The 26,259-nt window shown below is 37.2% G+C and overlaps 1 protein-coding gene across 2 annotated transcripts in view; it reads left to right on the plus strand.

Moving 5' to 3' along the window:
- The window catches only part of LOC131429530 (ankyrin repeat domain-containing protein 13C), a 33,033-nt gene extending 13,167 nt beyond the window's left edge, over positions 1 to 19,866 (plus strand). Inside the window, exons 3-6 of one of the 2 annotated variants that reach the window (XM_058593708.1) lie at positions 7,206 to 7,310; positions 7,378 to 8,174; positions 18,241 to 18,488; positions 18,619 to 19,866. In XM_058593708.1, the coding sequence (XP_058449691.1) occupies positions 7,206 to 7,310; positions 7,378 to 8,174; positions 18,241 to 18,488; positions 18,619 to 18,676 (1,208 nt within the window). In that variant the 3' untranslated portion in view covers positions 18,677 to 19,866. The remainder of the gene's footprint in view (positions 1 to 7,205; positions 7,311 to 7,377; positions 8,175 to 18,240; positions 18,489 to 18,618) is intronic. The other variant, XM_058593709.1, reaches the window with a different exon arrangement.
- Positions 19,867 to 26,259: the final 6,393 nt, after the last annotated feature.

Genomic DNA, 26,259 nt, shown 5'->3' on the forward strand with positions numbered 1-26,259 from the left:
GAATAACTTTGTATATGAAAATAACGAAGAAAAGTTTCTTCATTTTGAGAGCTAGGAACTCACATTTTGAGTTGAACTTACTCAAATTTTGAACAAAATATTTTTTTTCTTATTTTGAGTAAAAATTACTCATGTTTTGACCATTTCCTCCCTTAACTCAAAAATGATTAGATAGGTGGTAACTCAAGTTTAGAGTAGTAGTAGAGTAGTAGTTGCACTTTTAATGAATTTGAGTGATGTGTCACTCAATTTTGAGTTATGTTCAATGAGGGTGAAAAAACCTCTGATGGAAAGTACCAGTTCCAAACTAATGAATACAGACTTCAGTCATTTGGCATGATCATTGTGGACCCAAATGTTTACCTCCAGTCCGACTGTTCCGATCACCGAATTGATCTTAGATCAGGTCGAATATTTCTAAATCATCATTCGAACTTATTTTCATCACTTCCGAACGTCATAATTTCTTTATTACTGACATCACAAACCATCTATTGTGAAGATCAATAAGTGTTTAAAATCATTTCCCGTATTCACGCGGAGTGTGACAAGAATAGATATCACCTCATGTGGTTGTGGTCCGTGTCCATCCGCCGGTCGAGTAGCAGCTGACAGGCGTAGGAATGTTAATTAAATTTTTTATGAAAATGTATGCTCGCGTCCTTCCTTCTCCCCCCTTCACTGCATCAATCCGTTATCGATTGAATTTTCGCGTTCTAGCTCTATCAAGCTCTGTTCTTTGTCTTTATCCGATTCGGGAAACGTTCAAGGAGCTTCTGCCATCCAATCGCAGTGAAATAATCATCAATCGCGCTCGAAGCCCCAGTTTTTTACTAAATATAGCATGGAAAAGCGTCCGGCCGCTATCGAACACGGGAAACTGGCAAAGGAATAACACAATAGATGTGCTAAATTAAAGCACGCCACCTCGTCTGTTTTTTTTTTCGCATTTGCTTGATGGGAAATTCTTTTTTCACCTGGTTACTGGCAAAGCGTCATGGATTAGTATGTCTACTGGAAGATTTTGGTTCCCTTTTGTACGGCTTCACATCAGGAGCAGCAATCACTTAGAAATGCTTATCAGTGGGGTTCATTTTTCAGTCTGGTGTTCAGTCAATAATGTTTTTTTTTTCGTTTTTTGCACATAGCAGCAGACATGCAACAGATACCGCATCGTGTGTCGATAATAGCTCTGTGACAACTGCAGTGTACCGGTTGGAATGAGGTAATTCGGTTTCTATGTCATCATCAAATTTGGAATTTATTGTATTTGCTGTTTGCGCGCGTTTTATTTTTTTTTCCTAATTGTTCGTGGAAGTATTATGCATAGGAAAGACTCTCCCCTGTTCACAGGAACTAAATTGAAGAGATACTAGACGCGAAGTTTGTTTTGAGCAATTCAATGTCAAAACATCTACCTAAATTTAACTCCATTCTCGTATTTAACTGCATTAGCTAGTCATAATCAACAGGTTCTCGAAGAGGGCGATGATATAAGTTAGAATATCTGTTTCATATATTGCAACACCAGCCTCAGGGCCCGGGCGAATAATATTCAGTTGGACATCAATCGAAACAGTTCGTTCTAAAAATAGATTCCATACGAGGTTTACGGAGCATGAACGAAGCACCTGCAAAGGAGCGGGCAGGAGTTGAAAGAATTTTCCACAAAGCTAACCAGGCAGCCAGCCACCCAAAACCATTGGAATGGGACACGAGTGGAAATGGTTTCAGTGCGTTCATGTCGCGTGTCGTTTTGGGCAACTCATCCCAGTGCCGATTGCCTACGAGTTTGATGAGCTGAGAATTTTTCGTTCCGCTCTTGACCGACGATGAAAGAACAGTAGGAAAACGAGCTTTCCATTTATAAGTAAAGCTACCTAAAACATTATTGTCGAACTTACCATGAAAGTACCAAGGGCTTTTTTCATGTGTAGGTGTATGTTTATGAGAGTTCTAGATTGAGTTTAAAAGATGAAAGGAAGTTTATGATTGAAAAAAAATGTGCTGTGTGATAAATTGTGGGCTATCGTAGGGAAATTGATGAAACGATAATTTTAAATCTTAGTTTAATTTTACTTTCAAATTGGACTGAAAAATTATCAACCACTGAGTAATTTTATATTCAATTCAACTTCGAATAAATGATGTGATTTTACATCTTATAAACGTGCAAGTACAATCAATATTGTGTCAAAATACATGACATGAAATTCATTGAAATAAAGAAAGTAATGCTAGCCACCGCTGTAATTTGAACCGAGATTCTTCGGATCATAAAGTAGGTGAAAGTATTATAAAGCGCCTCTGCTGGTCAAAACGCCACCCTTCCTTTTTTAGGTATTCAAGACTTTTTTAGACTGTCCCAGAAAGTATGGACGCAGTTTGATTTCGCTGTAAATAATTCACAAGTGTTAGATATTCAAATTTTATTCGATATACTGATAATATTAGACTACAACAACAAAATATTATTCTCAACATTTACTACTTAGCCATTGTAGACTAGCTAGCTCACTTTCTTGCGAACGTTCCTCATTAAATTCCGTGCAGACTTCTTGGCGACAATTTTTGACACTTTTCTCCAATCTTTTTCGAACTGTTGAATGGTTTCGGCTGCCGAGACATGTTTCCTAAGATGTGCCTTCGTTAATGTTCCTCAATTGGTCGAAGTTGTGGGCAATTTGGTGGATTCATGTCTTTTGGGACGAAAGTGACATTTTTGGTAGTATACCATTCTACCGTTGATTTCGAGTAGTGGCAAGAAGCAAGATCTGGCCAGAAGACAACAGAATCCTTGTGGCTTTGTGACACTTGCCCTTCTCGCACCGTATAATATTGTGGTCCCGGCAAGGATTTGTAATCGAGTTTCACGTAGGTTTCGTCGTCCATGATAATGCAGTTCAAATTTCCAGCAAGAATCGTATTGTACAGCTTTCGAACCCTCGGCCTGATCGATGCTTCTTGTTTCGGACTATGTTTTGGTTGTTTCTGCTTCTTATAGGTTCGAAGATTCAAACGTTCTTTAGCACGAAAGACATTTGACTTCGAAGTGCCCACTTTTTAGGCCACATCCCGAACTGAAACCTTCTTCTTTTGCTCGAACGCCTTCAGTATACGTTTATCCAATTGAGGGTTAGCAGGACCTTTTTTCGACCCGTTTTCGGTTTACTCTCAAAGGTGTTATCCTTACCGAACTTCCTGATTGCATTTCGCACGGTTTTTTCACTTACTCCTTCCATGTTTGGCTATCTTTCTCAGTGACAGTCCGCGTTCTGTGCACCATTTGTACACAATTTTTCGACGTTGTTCTGCTGAAAGTCTACGCATTTCGAAACAAACTAAAGAAAACGAATAAACAACTGCACAAGTGGTTAGAGGAGAGTGTAAACAACAGGACGCAGCCATAAAAACTGACAGATTCTGAACCATTGTGAAATGGCAGCGGTTTTTGGTTGCGTCCATACTTTCTGGAACAGTCTTTAAAGAAGAGCTTTATCACTAACAATAACTTTTCGTAAGATCTTTCTGCTAGGCAAGTTTGGCAGTTGTCGTTTGCTGGAAAATATGGAAAAATTGAAAATATCGTTAGGCAGCTTTTCGAAGTAAGGTTTTGCTTCGACTAAACACGTATTTTAACCGTATGAAACGTCTAATAGTCGGATGCTACTTAGAAATTAATTTTGAGCAGTACAAATATCTTTATTTACAGTATAAAAATCCAGAGAAACAGAGCTATTTCTTTGATATACGAATTTTCGCATAACAGTCACTCTATGGGCATTATGCCCCACCCTCGATTCAGCAGTATGCTTCGAGTAAAATAAAGGTTGGTTCCAATTGTAATTAATTGATTATGCAACTGATTTCTGATGCAAAAAATATCTTCTTTATCTGCTTTTCTTCTATATCGACATTTCAAGGAGCATATTGCGTAATTTTTGTGGGGCATACCACTGATTTGTTGTGAGGCATATTATACGATTGCCGGGACATTATGCCTACGGCAAGCGAAATAACTGAGAATGTGGTCATTTTGGAAAATGTGTTTGTGTCAATCAATTCTCATCACTTCTACCGAAATCATTGAAAATTATGTTTCTCAGGCGTATTGTAAAGAAATTCCGATTCTAGAAATGACCAAAACGAGTCATGATTTGGGGAAAGTAATATATTTTCATGTTATGATAATACACCATGATTAATACTTCTCGGATCATGATCCATTTGGACTGATTTCACTGAAATTTAAACATAACGCACTTGACGTTATTGGGTATAACTTCAGGTGTGTTTCTGTCATGATGGTAATTTTTGCAACATAAATTCAGGCGTTATATGTGATTTTTGCAACGTTGGTAATTTTCGCAATATAAATTCAGTGAAAAGCACAACGAACTTCTTTTCATTAACAATTGAAATATTTTGTTTTGAAAAACGACGACGCCTAAAATAACATGTTTACTTGCGTTAATTGCTTCAGTTTTGATTTTGTGTTTCAGAATTTAAACACTTAAACGAACTGCATGAAAAAACACGTGTGAATCAAACCTCTTAAAAAGAAACTCTATGTCTAGTTCTTGCAAATACCGCGGATTGATTTTTCCTTTTATTTTTTCAATCCATCTTTTTTAAAATTGTCTTATTCAAAACTTTTAGCTGAATCAATACAGCTTGTGTTGTTATATCTATGAAACAAATTAAAGTGGTAAGTGGTTGAACAAAATATTTTTCTGATTTTCTTTAGATGGTGTTCCAAATTCACAATCGAATTTATTTTTTGGTTTACGCTAGCTCTCGTAATATTATTCTAGCAACAACGGTTACATCAAATATGTAAGAATGCATTCAAACAAAATGTAACATTGATGTTTGTCAAATGAAAAGCGTAGCCGTGCTTAGTCTCTTATGATGTCAATTTTCGGTTCATTATCTTTGTTTTTATGTTATGTTTAATTCTCTATCAGCCGGTGGGTAAAACAACACGATTATTAAATGCTCAAGTAAACATTTTCAGTAGGTTCTACTTTTCAATGTCTGCATTTTGCTTTACCATTAATCTATTAAGCAATCTATCACATCACTTGAGACAGAGGGTTCAAAGTGATATCCGGGTAGAAAATTAGAGTTACGAACTTTGACAGAAAAGCATTCTTCAAGAAACGCATTTTCGAACCATGATTAATTTTCATGGGAGAAGAGTTATTGATCATGGTTTCATGATAAGTTAAAATGATTGGTTTCATGATTTTCAAATCATGACAGCAGTAATGGATTTCTTTCCGTGTACATTCTCGAAAAAAATATATCAGTGCATTTAGGAATATCTCCATGTTCTCTCAAGGGGAGCATATTAAAACACTTTACCCTACGTCCGTTGATCGACTGAACCACAGAAGCACACATCTGCTTGGCTGGTAGAAGGTGCATTTAAACTTAAAGCCGCATGCTCATTACAGTCGAACCCAGTAAAATTCATGCTAATCCAATATTAAGTCATTAAAAATGAAATCTCCCGTCATTTGACAAATTAAGTCGTTATGTATTACACTGTATGAGGGATTTAGTCACTTGTAAAATTCATTTTTTTTGTGTGCAGATATACCGGTATGAACTGAGCCTTTTTTGAAAGACTGTGAAAACCGACCTTTGAACCGAGACCCGGAGAGCCGAGTGACATATACCATTCGACTCAGTTCGTCGAGTATGTAAAATGTCTGCGTATGTATGTGTGTGTATGTAACAAAAATGTGCACTCGTTTTTTCGAAAATAGCTTTTTCCCTACTTCTCCAGTAATAACCAATATTCGAAAGTGGTAAAATATAGCGCATTTCACATTGTAGTATATTAGTTTAAAAATTTTAGTAACATAGTTAAGAAATATGAAGGATTTCCGAGACAAACTACGGGGATAACTGAAAATAGGGTTATATCATAAGATATTTCTAGCTAATTTTCTAATATTTATTCCTGTTACCAAAATATTGGGGGGGCATGGCCCCTCCAATAAATCTTTTGGGGGAGCAAAAAGTGCTTTGCCCCCCCATAGTTTCCGCGTCTGGCGTTTAGTGTGTATGGAATTGCAACCAGTCATTTAGAGTGATATTGCAAACTTGTTTCAATTTGTAGGTTGTATTAGTTGCTGGTCAAACGAACCAATTTCAGCTATGCAGGTTCCCAGTTTTAGGTTCCGGATGTACCGGAAATATATGGAACACTCTTCGTTTTCTTAGAGACGGCTGGGAATCTCTAATAACATTTTTTTTCAATCACTTCATAATTCTATTTGATCTTTTGTTGTCAGCAGCGGTTAGTATTAACAGTTTCATCAGGTTTTAGAAGCTCATGGTACACCACACCTTTCTTATCCCACTAAGCACAGGGCATTGCCTTCTCGCCGAATCGGTCTAGTTTTGCGGTCGATGTTGATGGTTGTCTCGGATTAACCCTTGATTCTTGAAATAAATCCATATTCCATTTGCCAATAACAATTCGATGCAAAACTGATTTTCTATCATGTCCTTGAAACAAAATTTCATAAGTTTTTTTCGGTTTCCATCTGTCTTTCATTCAATCCATGTGACACCCATTTTGCACACTTTACCCATAGTTTTTAAACACTTTGTTTGTTGTGCACCATTTAACATTGCTGCCATTCACTTCTGATTAGAAGTATCAACGCCATCTAAGATTCCTTGCAATTCAAGCACTCTGTTTTCGCTAGCAATTTGAAGACATTTAGAAGCTCATTGTCAGTCTGTGATTGATTTCAGAAATCTGGGAATCTGTTTCCAACTGCCATAGGCATAAGCCACTGATATGAGATGTGTGCAAATACACGCAATTTCGGTGTTCACGGCAAAATACTCGAGTTCAGAGAGCCATAATAAAGCATCTCAATCAAAAAAATCTTCGTAATGGTTAGAAACACTTATAGTGAACAACGAGCAATAAGGCTGTTGTGAACAAGCAGATTGGAACCGCTTCAGAAATTTCAATGTTCCTGGTTGTATTTTACTACTATTTGTACATTTCCGTTCTCCGAATTTGGAATTTTCACCCCTATCTAGAAGTCGTAGTCCTACGTCGAAATGGTCGAGCAGCAGAACCGCACACAGTGTGGATTGACTCAATACTGATGCTATTCGATGTCTGTTAAGTTCAGTTCGAATGCAATAAATATTTCGTTTCTTTTATTTTTCAGAATGCACCTACCTGTTGCTGGCTCATGGTGCACCAGTCAAAGTAAAAAATCTGCAAGGATGGTCACCTCTAGCCGAAGCCATCTCCTACGGAGATCGGCAAATCAGTATGTATCCAAATATAGATTAAATTTAGTTCTTAATTGTTTTAAAATGTATTCTGCTTCCCTACAGTATGTTCCTTACTGAAAAAATTAAAGCAGCAAGCCCGCGAACAGATGGAACAGCGGCGACCCAATCTGGTCAAGGCGCTAAAGCAAATGGGCGACTTCTACATGGAACTAAAGTGGGACTTCCACTCCTGGGTTCCGCTGATCTCGCGCATCCTGCCGTCGGATGTGTGCAAGATTCACAAGTCTGGATGTTCGATACGACTGGACACCACGCTGGTCGACTTCTCCGACATGCGCTGGGAACGGGGAGACATTTCGTTCATCTTTAAGGGCGAAAACAATCCGAAGGATTCGCTGACCGCTCTGGACAACGAATGTCGCTGCTATCAGCACGTGCGGCACGAGGAAACTGAGCTGGAAATCGAAGACGAAGTGGATATACTGATGTCGAGCGACATCCTCGCGGCTCAGATGTCGACCAAAAGTATTAGTTTTACGAAAGCACAATCCGGCTGGATCTTCCGGGAAGACAAAAAAGAAACCGTTGCCGGTCAGTACGATAGTGATCTCTACACCATCAACGGATTAACGTTGGAACAGCGAAAACGGCGGGAGCATCTATCCCGAGATGATCTACAGAAGAATAAGGCCCTCATGGAGTCACTGACAAAGGGTGGCCAAGCGCAGGGCATCGACCAGAATGGAGAGATTATCCGGCGAGCGTCACTGCAACCTCCGCCGAACAACAGTATCAGCTGGGAGGACTATAATACCGCTAAACCGGGAGAGTATCCCCATCTGGGTCGAGAACTAGTGTATAAGGAATCGAGCAAAAACTTTAGGGCAACCGTTGCGATGGTGAGTAGCGTTGTTTCTGATGAGCTTGATTCTGTTTTCGCTTTTGATACTGATGTAACGGCCTTTCATTTCAAAGGAAACCGAGTAATTGTAGTTTATTTTTCGCCATTGGAGTGTAATCAACGAAAATGCCAGAAAAAAACTAATCGCAATTGATTTTTGATCATTATATTTTACACTAAAATTGTTTTTGATGTCCAAAACGGTTACTACGATCGCACGGATTTCGCGCATTTTTTTATTCCGATTTTGTTGGAGTTGCGCAAAATTTCGCCCGGATTCTCTGAAATTCATTAGAAATACGCAGTTTAGAACAATTGAAAATTTTGGCTGGAAACTTTTATCAGCGCTCAACTGAAAAACAGATTAGAAAAGAACTGACGAAACACATAACAGAAAAAAAAATTCTCGAGAAACTTACCTCAGAGACGGACAAGGACATGAAAACATAACTTTTCGTCAATTTATTCATTTTTAGTTGGTTTGACGAAAAGTCTCCATAATTAAGTTTAGCTTCTGCAATGACTGAGTAGTGGAAACATATATTGGAGAAGCCAAATTAATTAGAAAATCACAAAAAAGGATGATTTTTTTTTGGAAAAAGACACGCTCATAGACAGAGCTCGAACCTGCGTTCTTAAGCATTCCGTGCATACGCACTACCATTTCGCCATCCTAAGCCTTGTGATAGACACGGCTCTAACACTCGACTGGGTTTGGTAAAGCGTCTATCACTATTCAACTAACTTGCTATCTATCACTATAACCTGAGATAGAACACGAAGTTTGAAACCCATTTAAAGACAGATGCTTATTTCATTTACTACTTGTAGTTATCTTTATTAATTGAATCAGAATTTTATCATTAATTGATTTCATATATTTTATCCAAAATTCAATAGTAGCTTTCAAAGAAGGCTAGACCTAGACAAGATTCGAGCTGAGCCGAATGGTACATAACACTATGGATCTCCGGAGCTCCAATCAATAGTCGGTTTCTCCAGCAATTTCTATAGAGAAAAACAACAAAATATTATTATCGTAACAATTTACTTACATCATTATTGTTGATTCTTAGAGCAGATTCTGGTTCACTTTCAGGTTCAATATCGAAAACTGGAACTCCCATGGTCCAAGTCTCAGACTAGTATTACTATTAGTAATATGATAAGTCTAGGCCCAGGTTCAGGTTCAAGTGAAAATCCATAAATAGATTCTGTATCAGAAACTGAATTTCAATTTTGGAATCGGAATCTGAACTTGGTTAGTAGACCTAGAACTGTATTTGGAACCTGAATTCTGGACACGGATTCTGGAACTGAACTTTGAACCCATATTCTGTAACTGAATTCTGGATGTCTAGAGTTCAGCTTTAAAATTTAGTTTTGAAATCCAGATCTATTCAGGTTCAGAATGTTCATAGTTCAGTCTAAAATTTGATTGTTTGGAATTCAGTTCCAGAATCCAGGTCCAAAATTCAACATATTTCCCAGAAAAAGAGCAACGAAAGAGACAAGACAAAAATTGCTGGATGAGAGGTTGCCAAATCGATAAGGCTTGTTTGCGTCAAAATATAGACAAATTAAATTCAGAATACAAAGAATTTGCTGTTAGTTCAATCTAAGATGCATTTTTTATTCATTTATTTGTGCATTATCAGTCATCTCAAAATTCATTACAGTTATTTAACTAGGCTGCATGAAGAAACTATGAACTGAGTTTACTCCAGCCATTAGGATCTGTGCAGACTTCTCTGCAACCAATTTAGTTGCTTTTGTCAAAGATTTTCGAAATTTGTCTATAATTGTAGCATGTTGTTGATATTGAGAGAGTTATCTCTTGACGAGAACCCAATACCGCTCGCAACTTTGGATGGATTCGTCTTTTTCGATCCACCATGGACTCCATTCGCTTTATACCATTCCAAAACATCTTTGGTGTAGTGACAAGATGCCAAACAGAATAGAATTACGAAAAAGCGTCATGGCTTTCTTCACAATTTTTTATGCATTCTTCACAATTTCCTTGCTAACCGTTCCGGTAGTGATGAAGCTTAGGCCTGCTCAACCACAGCTGCATATTGTCTGCCAAACCAAATATTTTTTAGGAAACTTGGCCTTTTTCTTTGTTTTGAAATGCTCCTCTACGCCGTTCCGTGGCATGGTAGTATAAAAAGACAGAAGAGCTTGAGCTTGAGCGACCACCCCTGGTTGCTACTCCGTTACTGATCGGGATTAGCTGAAATTCTACAGGGAGTTTCTAGATGATCCAACCTGGGACTGGTAAATCATCCTTCAATGTACATCTTCTGGTAATCCCAGAACTCAATGATCAGTATCGGCGCCAGCCAGGCCCGAACGTAGATCGTCTAAGGAATGGGAAGGAATGTTAGTCCAACACTTGTTACTATAGGCCGTATATACTACTGTGCACTCCACAAATGTCACGGGAGAAGGATATCTGTAAGTAAAAATTTCAGTATTGGTATTTTTCGCGTGCGACTCAGTATGTTCCGGTTTCAAGATGCTCGGATGCACCACTAAACTTACTGACTTCCCGAGTGAACGTTTCAACAATACCCTTTTATTCTTATAACAATACAGCTCTTATTCGAGGAAACTGAAGAAATATTTGCAATACTACCGCGTAAAGAATAAAAACTTCTCTATTTTTTATAAATAAATAGGATTAATACAAAATAGTTGACATATTCTAAAAAGTTGTTATAAAATCATTTTAAATCACCAAATAAAGGTCAACAGATTCACACGCGCCTTGATTCTTTATTATTTCCGATTTATTATTTTAATTATTAAAATTATCAATTGGTTATATTGGTTGATCTGGGCAGCCGGCTACCGCGAAAAATATTAATTTATTGTTTGAAATATTAATATCAAGTGTTTTTTACTATGTATTCAATATACCGATATATGTTATCTCTGGTATTAACTTTGTAATATCAACGGATTTGCGCAATAGTTGATTTTTATCATTCAGTTTATAATCCTGAAAGACAATCAATAACATGGAAGAAGAAAACATTGTAAATAAAACTTTTCTCCGAAGCTAGACGGAAATTGATAGGTTGAATGAAGAGATAATTTAGTAAAATAAAGTAATCAGAAGTGAATCATTGAAAATATCTAATAATTGAAAGGAAAAAGAAACTCCTGCAATTGTCGCCTTTTACGACATGGAAGCAGGAACCCAGTGGATCTATTCTTGGTTCATTTTTTTCCGCGCCGGATTCCACGCGGCATCTAGGCTGGTACTGTCCGGAGAGAGCTAATAGGTACTATCAATCTCCTAGTGGACCCCAGCCCCTGGTAGTATAAAAAGACATAAGAGAAGCTTAAAGTCTTCCAGTACATAAGATTCGTCGTCCATTATCCGCAGCAAAAAAATCGTCAAATATTCGCGATACAACTTGCGAGCCCGGTACAGTTTTCACGTTGAACGATTTCATACCTTGCTGGTTTTTATTTTTCTAGTCACAGTACGTACCAAAGATCCGTTTTTGTTCCGCTCCCAGCCTTTCTGGCTGTTGTCAAACGTGTATCGAAAGATTTAAGAACATTATGGATAGTGCTTGCAGGAAAACTAAACTTTTTTGCAAGTTTTCTTACTGATAGATCCGGATTTTCAAAGCTACCGCACACAATTGCTTCTCGCATTTGCTTATCTTTCGACACCATCTTCGATCTAAGAGCTTGTACACTGAGAAAAATTTGCACGATCGATTCATATGTAAATTGCACTTCAATTTAATATTCTTAAGGGCTGAGGCCAGTGTGTTTTAGGGCGTTTTAGAAGGCTATTTTCACGCTTCAAATCTGATTTTCTCAAAAACGGTGACGAATATAGAAAAAACCCAACTGACAATCTCTTAGAAAATTAGTTTAGATTATCCGATGAAAATTTCAGAATGATTCATTGACATTAGCGGTCGGGAAAGTCTTGTTTCTGAGGGAAGAATTGCTTAGCCGTCTTTCAACTTGTTCATTGAATATCTCGCCTTCAAAAGCATGGATCAAAAATCTATCCTGACAATGTCTAGATAATTTAGTTTAGATGCGATTAGTGCATAAAAACATATATGTTGTCGCGATAAAAATTAAGTGAATGTTGTTTTAGTAAAGGTAAGTCCATTTCTATGGCGGCACCATTTTTTCTGCTCTTGTATCCTGGTAACGTAACGAAACATGAGAAAGAAATAACATCGGCTCAGCAAGGCAGCCAAATAAGCGGGAGCTTTATTGGATTTTACGTGATGTAGTCAAACTTGTAACCGAAAACATCAAAACTTTTCTGGCCACTCTGCCACATCGAGAGTTATTTTGCACATTTGCGAGAGAGCATTGAGGGAAATGTAATACGCAGAGCAAGCCACGTGGTTATACGCGACCTACTGGCCTCAGCCCTTAATACATAACCAAAGGGAATTGTTTTTGTGCAACTTTCACTAAGATGCAAGATTAAATCATTTCTCACTTAGCTTTGATGTGTTGTTCCTTTGGATGTGATGTGTTTTGCTGTTGAATCGATCTACATGTGTTAATTTTCTAGTGGAATTGAGTACAGCACAAAAGTATGTGCAAAACACTTGATTCGGTCAACTGTGTTTCAATTGAAATCTATATGGAAAACAATGTGACATTCATATAAAATCCATATAGAATCTAGAGGTAACGATACATCTTATCGTTTTGATGTGCGTTCCAGATAAATGTAGCGTGATTTCCTCTAAATATCAACAGTTTTAACACTCGTTTTATGAGTTATGTCTATATTGTCTCGAATTTCATATGTTCTACATGTAGTAATAGTTCAAATGCTTTGCACATGATGCTAGCGTGTACATTATTTTCAACGTTGTATCATCAACAGATGTTTTGGGGGAAGTTATTCATATTATGTCTTATAACTATAATTGAACTGCGTGGTACCCGAACGCAACTAAACTTACTCGATTCTTCTGTTCAGTTCGGCTGTTTCTTCGTGTGTTTCACATGCAGGGTAGTTTAATTTGCAAGACGATTCCCCCGGATAGGAGTTAGCTACGGGTTCGAGTACCGTCCCTGCCGTAGCTTTCTCGCAGTTTTCATTTCATATTTGTATTTGTATGTCATTTTACAAATCTGTTTTCCTCACTAGATATTAATGACATTGAAAAAATAGCTCAAAGCGGCTCTACGTCTCAACAAGACTAGAACAAATCGTGTATGAATTCACGTCGAATATCAGAGTACTACTGTGAGTTTCATTTTCAAAATTTAGAAGACACTAGAATTCTGCATTTTTGATGTGGAACACATCTTTATTTTCTATATAGGGATGCAAATCAGAAACTCAAGGAAAAATACACCTAGAAATGTGGTCAGGTTTTAAACATTTACAGCTCAGTATATTTTGTATCAATTATTAATATTATTTCATTATTTGATTGGAAATATTTCTAAGATTCGTTTTGAATGTATTAAGCCACGTATTTTCAAATATAAATGATTGAAATTTTGATTAGTAGCGAGCAGTGTCCTATTTTGTCTGGTAAAAATCTCCGGCATATCGGATTTCTCTGCCATGGACGACGGTTTTGAAGGAGTAAGCGATATATCAATGGGAAAGCATCGCTCTGATTGGTCAATAGATGCAAAAGCAAAGCTGTTGGAAGCACGCGAATCTATAAATAGAAGCTAAATTATAGCTAACGTTTCAGTCCTACGCGTAGCATGCTAGAGGTAGGTTGTTGCTAGACAGCAAGGCAGAAAGTGCCATAAAACGATTTGAAGCTTTAATTAGTATGCTTTGATCTTGTGTCATGCAAGTTCGGATGAAATTCCATGTTATGTCGTTTCGCCTGAGAAATTGACAACTACCCCAGAGTAAATTTTGAGTGCTTAAGATTATTTTCAAATTTATATAAGATGAACTCGACTGATAATGAGAAAAAGTTTATCGTTTCAACAGAAATCGAAGAATGGTAGAGAAACTTAACGCTATAAAAATAATTGCTTGCATACAAAACTTGATCACAAGCTTGGCGAAGAGAAGCTCAAGTACCGAAATCCGTATAGCAAGTATGTACAAAGATATAATTGCATACATTTGGGATATTGGTGTAACTTTGTAGGCTATAAAACAAACCTAAATCATGATAAACAATGTTCGGTGTTGGTTCCTAATCAAGATCAATCTAAGCAGGTTCTCGTGCAATTGCGGATTCAAAATTGTGACGATTTATTGAACTGTTTGATTGTAGATCATTAGAAATTTTGGTTGCCTTGTTTCACATCAATGGCTCGAACAACCCCATGGGGCTGATCCTTGTAGTTTTATGCTAACATTTTACTAGAAAGTTTACATATGCAATGGATTTTCGCAATTGATAATAAAGGGTGATTTTACATGATATATAGGAACTATTGGAACGATCAAAATAGTTTAATGGTTGAAAATGATTTCAAGAAAACGTTGGCTGCGGCTCCGCTTTAAATGACCCATGCGCAAGGTCCAATTTTAACATAATCTTTCCAACATAGCGGCAGTTATTTCACGAATAATGCCACCGGCCAATAATCTACACCGAACAGTGACTTGTTTGGGATGCATTGGGATGCTCTTGCAATCTTCTGGCTGGTCTTCACTCCAGATGTGGCAATTTTGCTTGTTGACGTATCCATTCAACCAGGAATGAGCTTCGTTGGAAACAGAATTTTTCGATAAAAAAGTTGATATTCCTTCAATTTTGTCAGCGCCCATTCATGAATAGCTTTTAGACCATTCGACGATTCTCTGTTATCTGTCAAAAACAGTTTTGCCAAAATGATACCAGCAAACAAATCACCCTTTGTATTACATTTCTACTCTTTTTTTCCATAAATACGTTTATTTCTTAAGGCAATGTACATAAGTTTTTCTTCGCCGTAGCATAACTTTTACATAGAATTCTTATTCTAATATAATACTAATATAGTCACAACGATTTGAGTTTAATAAAACATATTCTTCTTATTTTTTAAATATCATATTAGGTGTTTCGTTATTCATTATTAAATCTACTTAAGAACATTATTTAAACCAACTGTTTAACTGCTATAAATTATAAAATAAGCTGAAATTTTTATACACTTTGTTGTTGATTTCGTAACCTATTTTGAGTTTGGTTTTATCAGCACATTATTTTAATTGAAATTTTGCTATTGGATGAGCTAATGGACGCAGTAGGAGTCAGAACTAACCCTCAAAAGGGTCAATTATTAAATTGAAATTTCAATTGTCTTTATGAAATGATAAAGAAGTTTCATGTAAGAAAGGTCACGACAAGCAAAAATGTCTCGAACTGGGACATAGGATAGTCTACCTTGGGTACGCAAGGAATTTAATAGTTGAGATCTGACATCACGATACTCCACGCATATCCAAACGACATGATCAATATCGCGATAGCCTTCGCCACAAGCACAATGATTAGTTTCGGAAAGTCCAATTCGAAGGAGATGTGCATCTAACGTGTAGTGATTGGACATGAGTCTGGACATCACACGAATGAAATCCCTACTCACATCCAGTCCCTTGAACCATGCCTTTGTCGATATTTTAGGAATAATTGAGTGCATCCACCGTCCCTGATCATCTCTATCCCAAGAAGCTTGGCAGCTGGCAAGTGTTCTTTGGCGAGTCGCACTATAGAATTCGTGGAAAGCAATCGGTCGCTCATTGCTCAAATTTCACCTACAATAGCACCATGTTTGACAAAACTATCGGCTCTTTCATTGCCTGGAATGGAGCAATGAGCCGGGACCCATACTATAGTGACTTGAAAATTATTATTCAATATGTCGTTCAAGAACTGTTTTATTTTGCCCAAGAATAACGGTTCATTTTTGCCAGCAGCGTTTGAGCGAATGGCTTCAATTGCACTCAGACTATCTGTGAAAAGAAAATAATGGTTTGGAGATAATGTGACGATTACACTCAAACTATAATGAACTGCTGCTAACTCTGCTATATAAACAGATGCAGGTTCTTGAAGCCTAAATGCAGCCGAAACATTATTGTTGAATATACCAAATCCAGTAGCCTCTTCAATTCGTGATCCGTCCGTGTAAAACATTTTCTCAGAGTCAATATGCCTGAACTTACTTGTAAATATTTTTGGGATTTCCAACGAGCGAAAGTGTTCCGAGATTCCACACACTTCGCGCTGCATGGATGTGTCGAAAAATAGAGTTGAATCAGGGACATTTAGGAGGGTGTCACGGATAGGAATACATCTTGAAGGGTTGATTTCCTGTGACATATGGTTAAACTATACTGTCATGAATCTAGTTTGAGATTGAAGCTCAACTAACCTTTCGAAGTTATTAATAACTAGGGGATTCAGTACCTCACATCTTATTAGCAGTCGCGATCAAAGCTTCCAAAAACGATCCTTCAATAGAATAACTCCCACCAGAACTTCAAGACTCATTGTATGTGTTGAATGCATGCAGCCTAAGGCAATTCGCAAACAACGATACTGAATTCGCTCCAGTTTGACAATATATGAGAGTTTGCAGCGGAACGAAAACAAACGCATCCATATTCCATCACTGAAAGTATCGTTGTCTGATACAATTTTATTAGATCTTCCAGATGAGCACCCCACCAAGATCCTGTTATTGTTCGAAGAAAATTTACTCTTTGCTGGGATTTTGTTATCAGAAACCTAATGTGTCCTCCCCACGTGCATTTGGAATCAAACCACACCCCAAGGTATTTGAAAGTCAAAACCTGTTGGATCATTCTTCCCATCATATCAAGCTGAAGCTGCGCGGGATCATGCTTTCTTGAAAAGACGACCAGCTCTGTTTTCTCCGCAGAGAATTCGATACCCAGATGAACAGCCCAAACGGACAATTTTTCTAAGGTATCTTGCAATGGTTTTTGCAGATCAATAGCTTTGGGTCCAGTTATTGAAACCACGCCATCATCGGCCAATTGTCTTAGTGTACAGGGGGTTACGAGACAGCTGTCAATGTCGTTTACATAGAAATTATACAGGAGCGGACTGAGGCATGAGCCTTGCGGGAGACCCATGTAGCTAATTCTGATTGTTGCCAAATCGCCATGTGAAAAATACATGAACTTCTCTGACAAAAGGTTGTGCAGATAATTATTTATAACCGCTGCAAGTCCATGTTGGTGGAGCTTGTCTGAAAGAACATCAATGGAAACTGAATCAAATGCGCCTTTAATGTCTAAAAATACAGAGGCCATTTGTTGTTTTTGAGCGAAGGCAATTTGGATGTCAGACGAAAGTAATGCAAGGCAATCATTCTTCTTTTTATTTCTTCGGAAGCCAAATTGAGTATCTGACAACAAACCTTTCGTCTCGACCCAAGTGTCGAGACGTCGAAGAATAATTTTTTCGAACAATTTTCTGATGCAGGACAACATTGCAATGGGTCTATATGAGTTGTGATTGGAAGCTGGTTTCCCCGGCTTTTGAATGACGATAACTTTCACTTGCCTCCAGTCAGGTGGAACAATATTTTGCTCAAGAAACTTGTTGAATAATTCCAACAAACGTGTCCAACCCAGGAGCGTTATTGTTACAAGACATGAGTGCTATAGAAAATTCCATCATTGAAAAGGGGCTATCAATGGAACCATTATTTGGAGAAGACTCCCTAATAATGTTATGCGTAGGAACAGAATCTGGACAAACTTTCCTCGCAAAATCAAATATCCATCGGTTCGAGTATTCCTCACTCTCATTTCCTACGTTACGATTCCTCATTCGTCTGGCCGTATTCCAAAGAGTGCTCATTGAGGTTTCTCTTGACAAACCTTCCACAAAATGTCTCCAATATCTGCATTTCTTGACCCGAAGTATGTTCTTGTACTTGGTTTCCAAGAATTTTTCAAAATTCTGAGGAGTTCCTCCTCTCGTTTTAAAAACGTCTTGAAAGCATTTTGTTTCGCGTGTTTAGCATCTGAGCACTCTTTATCCCACCAAGATTTCTACTCTTATCAACAGCTTTCAAAAATCTTACCAACTCTCTCTCTCTTTGCATTTCAGAGTAAAGATTTTCCCCTCAGCGTAGACATGCTGTTAAACGTGCTGGAAGTGATAGCCCCGTTTAAACACTTCAGCAAACTGCGCGAGTTCGTGACATTGAAACTGCCTAGCGGGTTTCCGGTGAAGATTGACATCCCGATCCTGCCCACTGTTTCGGCCAAAATCACCTTTCAAAAGTTTGAGTTCCGGGACGACATCTCGCCGGATCTGTTTGTCATCCCGGATACCTACAAAGAGGACAGCATGAGGTAAGCATACTTCACATTTATTATTGACCATATGTTTGATTAATTTTAACTTTATGTTGTGTTGTGTTACTGTCCAATTAACTGGTTTTATCTAACTTTTCTTTTTAATTTTTGTTACTAACATCATCAGATTTCTAATCTATTTTATAGATTTCCTGATTTATGACCTTTCGATTTCGACTACGTAAGATGCGATCAATCATCCGTAGAAGTCTGGTGGCATCCCCCGACAGCACCCATGCTCTGCCCTACGGTTGATCCAAGAGTTGTAGTGTTCAGGGTCGAACCGTCTATCACTAGCCCAATTGCTCTGATCATGTTCATCGCCATAATCATCGCAGCCGATCCACTGCTTCATTAATATCGTGTCCATCTCCATACTTTCTTCATCGTTCAAGTACAGATTTTAGCAATAACCTGAAACGACAGGAAAACATTGTTCGGGAACGACAACCACTTTCACACAACTCGAAAGGAATTTGTAGCCTCAACATACGTAACTTTTGAAACAGACTCATCGAAAGTGTGCTTCAATGTTGTAAATCCGCTTGCCCGACGGAGCTCATGACTGAATGATGGCTAAGAAGGCTGAATAGTGTTTAAAGGCAAACACAACAAAATAAAAACTATAACGGAACTAAGTCAAGTAGCAGAGAGCAAGGCGAATTGTAAGCACATCTATCTATCTCCTCTTTTTATAATGACATGAACCATATGACTACAGGTATAAATAACATATTCCATTCCATTTAAGTAAAAGTAAGAACCTATCATAGGATCCTAACTCGACGAATACAAGAGAAAATATCTTCAACGCGAACAAACGAATTTAACCGAAAGCTTGTTGTGACAAATGAAAATTAATTGCTTAGAACCAACCACTGTACCCTTTTCTAAACTGAATGGCAATCAAATCAATCCACTCGCTAAGTATACCTAGAAGAGAAGAACATTTTAGAAATGCACAGAATTCCTCAATCAAAATCTATGTTTCGTTATATTCAAGCCACAATACAGTATTGCTCTTAATGCCTCAAGAAATGTTTCTGATTTGTCGCGCTTTTAATACATAATGTAGAAAATAGAAAAACACGGTTGAAAACCTACGTTAGCATTCACAGGCAGTGTGTAGCTACCGATGCTCGTACTACCGTACTGCCGGAATATAGTCAATGATAGAAAGGAGCCGTATTTGTTTGGAAAAAAAAACCCGCGAAAAGCTTATGGCCGTGAAAGACTTGAGTTAAGCAAATAGATCATTTTGTTTCCTAGTTTTAGCGTAAAGTTCTCCTTGCATACCCCCTAATTGTGAGCATCAATAGTAATTGTATAGTTTTACGAATCTGTGAAATAAAGATTATGTTTGAAACTATGAAAAGCTATGAGTTGTTTTCATAAATACGTCTATTTCATAAGGCAATATACATTATTTTTTCTTCACTGTAGCATCCACCATATCATAAATCAAACAAAGCTAGATTTCTCGCTATACGGAGACACTGACAGCGCTTCTTGTGAGAAACGGTCGTACTTTTTTTCAGTAGCTAATGGAAAAAGCACATCCGTTTCCACACTTGAAGCGCTGTCAGTGTCACCGTACAGTGGGAAATCTATATTTACTTATGTCGTTTTCGTTTTTAAATTGCACTACACTGGTGTAGCGAAATCTGCACTGAAACCGTTCGTTTTTACCAATTGCACTACACCAGTGCTACACTTTTTCTGCACCGATGCCACTGGTGTAGCACTCATCAAAAGTTTGGTGTAGCTCTATGCAATGGAATCGTTTATTGTAGTCAATGGTTACTGTTTATGTTCTCGTCATTTTTTTTTCGTTTATTCATGCCTCAGTGTAGCACTGCACCGGTGTAGTGCAAATTAAAAACGAAAACGCCATTAATTAATGCTACTATCATAAATAAAATAAACTTAGATTCCCCAGTTTAATAGTAATGTAGTTGAGCAACCCGTGACATGCTCCTAAAATGCATGTATAAAGTTGCCTGCGCATTTAACACAACCACAGTAGCTAATGGAAAAAAAGTACAACCATTTGTCACTTGAAACGCTGTCAGTGTCACCGTACAGTGGGAAATCTATGTTTACTTAATTTATGCTACTATGCTTAAACAAAATTCATGTTAAATGCACAGGAAACTTTGTACATACATTTTAGGAAAATTTACGGACCCATTCTACACCAGACGGCGCTTTTGCTATTATAGACTGCTCAATTACGCGTCTATTACACTGGGGAATCTAGATGTATTTTACTTTAAACCTAATATATTTCAAGTACAATCACAACGGTTACTATTTAATAAAATATATTACTACTAGTTTTCTTAAATATCATATTAGTATTTCGGTATTCATTAGTTAATCTATTCAAAAACATTGTTTTTTTTTATCAAACGATTAGCTGCTAGAAATAACATTAAAGAAATTAAATAAGTAACATTTATTTTTGTATATACTGTTCATGATCTTATAACTATTCCAGGTACATAATTTTTATTCAAAGTAAGATAGCTGGCTATTGGTTGAACTCATGAAAAGCTATGATGAAATTTATTTTCATTTCAATCATTGCTTAATTTTTTGAATTTATGTTAAATATGATATCCAGCAAGGTATAAGACATAATTTTTATTTGAAGATAAATTCACTATTTATTCACCCCTATTCTGTACGTCGATCGATTCGAAATATTCCGATCGAATGTGTTCAATTTTCGAACATTACTCGATCGACTTGCTTACGTATTACTTCTGTTTGGTTTAGAATCGTTCTAATTTGTTTATACAAGTGTGACGGTTTTGTTTACTAAGAAATGAATAATATAAATAATATAGAACATGGCGACAAAATCGATTACACAAAAATATCGATATCCCCTTGAATAGTTGACGGATTCTTACAACTCGTTTCATTGGTTCTTCGATTTGTTTGATTGGTATTACGATAAGGTAACTAAGTTTGGAACAATGTTTAGTTTTCAAGCTCAATTGTGACAGATATTTTCAAAATACTGCAAATTTTGGAATGAAAGTTTGTATAACTCGGAAAGTAGTCATCAGATCCAAAACTAAAATCAATAGCGTTTCTACCTTCCGGAAGACCTTTCATTTGCAACTAGTTTGATCAAAATCGTTCCAGCCTTTTAAGAGATTCGCGCATCTCTATTTTTCTCACATTTGGAGACACACACAGACATTTGCTCAGTTCGTTTTCCAAAATTTGAGCGAACTCGAAACCTAATTTTTATATTTATAAAAAAAGTAAAACGGTGAAAACGGTAAAACTACATTTTGGGCCTCCGATAAACAATACTTCATATCTCGACACCAATCCATTTTAAAGAGTTCATGTGTTTGGCATGTTTTCTTGTAATAATATGGTCTACAACTTCTAAAAAAAACTAATTTCACTATGACGCAAAATTATAACTTTAACCTTACTTCTAGGTGGATTACTGACAATTTCAATTGTATCAAGAGATGGGGACAATTCCAATCGATAATTCTTCTGAAAGCATCTAGCCTCCAAAATCGACCTCTGAAGCGCAAACAAAAAACGCGTTTTGTTTTAATTGGGTCCACTTTGCACTGCAATAATGGGGAAAATCACTTATACAAAAATATCGACATCTCCGTTAAAAATGAACGGATTTTAACAATCTATGGCTTGTTGGATAGCTATTACCCTGCGGATTCTAAGTCGGAAAACATATTCTGTTTTCAAGGTCAACTGTGACAGATATTGCCGAATAAATGAAAATTTTGACATAGAACTTGTTGTACATTTTCCTAAAAAGTCAATAATTATGTAAATTTTTTAGGAATAAACGTGCTCAACGCAAAAAATAAGTGTTTTGCGGAAGGGAATTTTCACAAACAAAACATGCACTATTCTATTCTTTTTAATTCGTTGAAATGAGGTCCTTTTCACATTTCCTAGAGTAATCCAAGGATTGGGCTTTTTTCCCCTTAAGTTGTACCGAAGCCGTGTTTGGTCATTTTGTTCATTGATTACCTTGAAAAGGGTAGTACGGTCATTAGTGAGTCGAAAGTGTTTTTCCATAAGGATAATGTACCGTGTTACAAGTAGATCGTTACGATGGCTAAACTTGTTGAATTGAAGTTCGAATTGCTACCGCACCCACCATATTTTCCTAATTTTGCACATAGCGACTATTTGCTGTTTTGAAATTTAAACAAAAGTTGACCGATGATTTGCATCGAATGATGAAGCCATAATTGAGACTGAAGCGTTTTTGTTTGAGGCTAAGAAGTAATCGTGGTATAAAAACCTTTTTTTAATCCACCTAGTGGCGTAATGATGTCTTTCTCATATTACTTATATTTTCGAAGATCCTCTCAAGATTTTTTTTTCAAACTTGTATAAAATCAAAAACTTTCTTTGGGCATAAACTACTACAACCTTTTCAATTTGTAAACACGCACGCACCGATGCGTACCGGGTTTTCATCATTTTGTATGACTGTTTGAAAGTTTTGACACTCATCATGATGATGACGATGATGATGGTCCCGCCTCATACCCCTACAAAGGTGTGAGCTAGATGATTTATTTAAATGATAATAAATATTGCATCACCTATTTTAACTAGTTAACTAAATATAAAAACGATCTGGCTAATCCAGCAAGTATAGATTCTTCTACTAAAGTACAACTGAGAACAAATTTTTGACATTTCAAAATCTATCGCATGACCTTATTTTGCAATCGCTGGAGTCTCAATATTTGCGTGTTGTTAGTAAGGAACAGAATCGATGAGCAGAAGTCAATGTGAGGAGAGATTATTGATTTATACAGGAGAATTTTACTACAGGGTCCGGCACTCGAAGTGTAACCAATTAAAAAGGCCATAAATTCAGTTTGGAAAATTACTTTTACTTAATTCAAAGTACAAAATGTGTGAAAATAATACAAAATTCAGAATCAATTCACTTTTGCTCGATATGACCACCTTTTGCCTTGACTTGATGACTTGAGAGAGCGAAGGAGTTGCTTCGTTTGGCCGAATGTGACTTGCAGGTATTTAGGCCCACTCGCGGACAATAACTTTTTTCAGCGCCTCGAGACTGGTGTATCTTTTAGTTCGGACTTTGCTCTCCAAAATGGCCCAAAGAGAATAATCCATTGGATTCGCATCTGGTAAATTCGAGAGCCATTGTGTGGACGTGATGAAGTTCGGAACGTTGTTTTTCAGCCATTCTTGGTTCACTCGAGCTTTGTGAGACGGTGCCGAGTCCTGCTGAAACGTCTATGGTCTGCCACCGAAATGTTTGTCTGCCCACGGCTTCAAAGCAACCTCCAAAATACTTTCCCGATAATATGTCGCATTTACCTTGACGCCAGGCTCAATGAAAACGATTGGAGAGCGCCCATCTGCGGTTACAGCGGCCTGCTGCCTCCTGGTGGCCAATCGATGACTCAAATTCTCGTATGAACGGTCGGTCAAGTAAACCCTATCGTTTTGAGAGTTTACGAATTGCTCAATTGGAAAAATTTTCTCGTCAGAAAATACAATGTTCGGAAATTGACCGCTTTCGGCCATACGAAGCAACTCCTTCGCTCTCTCAAGTCATCAAGTCAAGGCAAAAGGTGGTCATATCGAGCAAAAGTGAATTGATTCTGAATTTTGTATTATTTTTACACATTTTGTACTTTGAATTAAGTAAAAGTAATTTTCCAAACTGAATTTATGGCCTTTTTAATTGGATACACTTCGAGTGCCGGACCCTGTACTGGTTGTTCAATCATTTTTTAGGCGGCATAATACACCGTACTTTTTGGCAACCTTCTTGATGATGTCGTTAACGTGAGATTTGAATGTTTGCTTTTCATCAATTATGACTCCAAGATACTTCAACTCTCTAACGCGATCAATAATCTCTCCATCAATTTCAATGTTGGCTTCATGTCCAGTGCTTAAAGAAGAAATAATCATATATTTAGTTTTTGCGACATTCAGTTTGAATTGCTTAAATTTTAACCACTGAACCAGAGAATGTAAGCATTCGTTCAAATGTGCAACCGCTTCATCCAAATCCTTAGCTGTAATGAACAGAACAGTATCGTCAGCAAACAAATTTATTTCACAAAACCGTAAAACTCGCTTCATGTCATTTATGTACATAATGATTAAAATCGGACCTAAAACACTACCCTGTGGCACATTACCCTGTGAATTACCCTGGAAACTAGACACAACATCGTTGAAATCAGTTCTCTGAGTTCTATCAAATAAATAGCTTTCAAACCAATTATACACTACTCCTTCGATACCAAAGCGTTGTAGTGTTTGCGCGCTTGAGTTCCAATAAAAGTGCAAAAATAGTCTCTTTAATATCGATTTTCTCCTTCCATTTTGCTAAAACCAAGTTTAAAGCGGTTTCGCAAGAGTGACTTTTCCGATATCCCGATTGTTCCGGTATTAGCAAACTGTTAGAGTTTAAATAGTTGATCAGCTGATCTTTAACAACAAGCTCCAAAATTTTTTCCAACTTGTGCAACATGTTAATGGGACGGTACTCCTCGGCTTTATCCGTTCCAGTAACCTTGGGGATAGGAACCACCAGCGATTCTTTCCAAACTTTTAGCACATGCCCCGTGTATAACGATTCATTTACCAAGTCCAGCAGATCGTTACCGATAACATATTGCTTTCATGTTGTATCACTTTTGAGTTAACATTGTCGATACCAGCCGATTTTCCTAAATTAAAACAAATATCTTTCAATTATTCAAAAGTGATTGGGTGAAATTCAAGAAATCTACAATCATTACTAATCGGCTGTGTTATTTCAACAGGTTCACCAACCAAATCAATACTTTGATTGATCTGCTGTACACTATTTATGAAATAACTGTTTAATTTTTTTTTAGTATCACTTGCTCTGAGTGCTCTTTTCTGCCGTTATATGTTAAAGTTTTTGCTGAGCTATGTGTAGGTTTTAGTAATTGTTTAAGATTTTCCCTAACTCCTTGCTGATTTTGATCGATCTTCCATATTCACATCTAGTCTTCTTCAGGGCCCGTGAATAAATGTTTCGTGCATTGGTATAAGGACGCCAGTGACATTCATTATTAGTTCTACAGAACCTCTTGTACTGTTTATCCCTCTCTCGTTTTAATCGTAAGAGGTTCATTGAGTACCAACTACTTGAGCTGTTCAAACTAACGTACTTCTCAGTGACTAATTTATTAGTACACTTTTTTAATACGTCCGTAAGAATAGATGCCCTGCGATCCAAATTTCCAGTCAACTGCGTACAATACAAGCTTCTTGACACAAATCGCTTGCTTGTGAATATTTTTTCCAACATTTTATTTTCACTGTGTTTTCCCCATCTCTAGGGGTACTCGCTATGGAAATTGCAATTGTTTCATGATCTGAAATCTTGCAATCGGTCTCCACACACGAATAAACTCCGTCAAAATTGGAATATACGTGATCTATCAAAGTTCTGCTATGTCTCGAAATTCTTGTAAATTCATTCACAGTTTGTTTGTAACTCCACCCGTGTGTCTAGAATGTGACAAGCAAAAAGCAATAGTGTAACCCGGAGTACTGAACTGATTGAAAGCATCAGAATCAACTATATGTGTTTCTGAGAGCAAAACTAATAAAGGACAGTTATTCTCCACAAGATGCCGCAATGTGACAAAATTAGTAGCTAAACCGGCAATATTTAAGTACAATATTTCCGATAATCTCCCTTTCGTTAGTTGCTATTCACTTA

The sequence above is a fragment of the Malaya genurostris genome, chromosome 2 (assembly GCF_030247185.1).
Source record: "Malaya genurostris strain Urasoe2022 chromosome 2, Malgen_1.1, whole genome shotgun sequence".
In the NCBI taxonomy this organism is placed as follows: domain Eukaryota; kingdom Metazoa; phylum Arthropoda; class Insecta; order Diptera; family Culicidae; genus Malaya; species Malaya genurostris.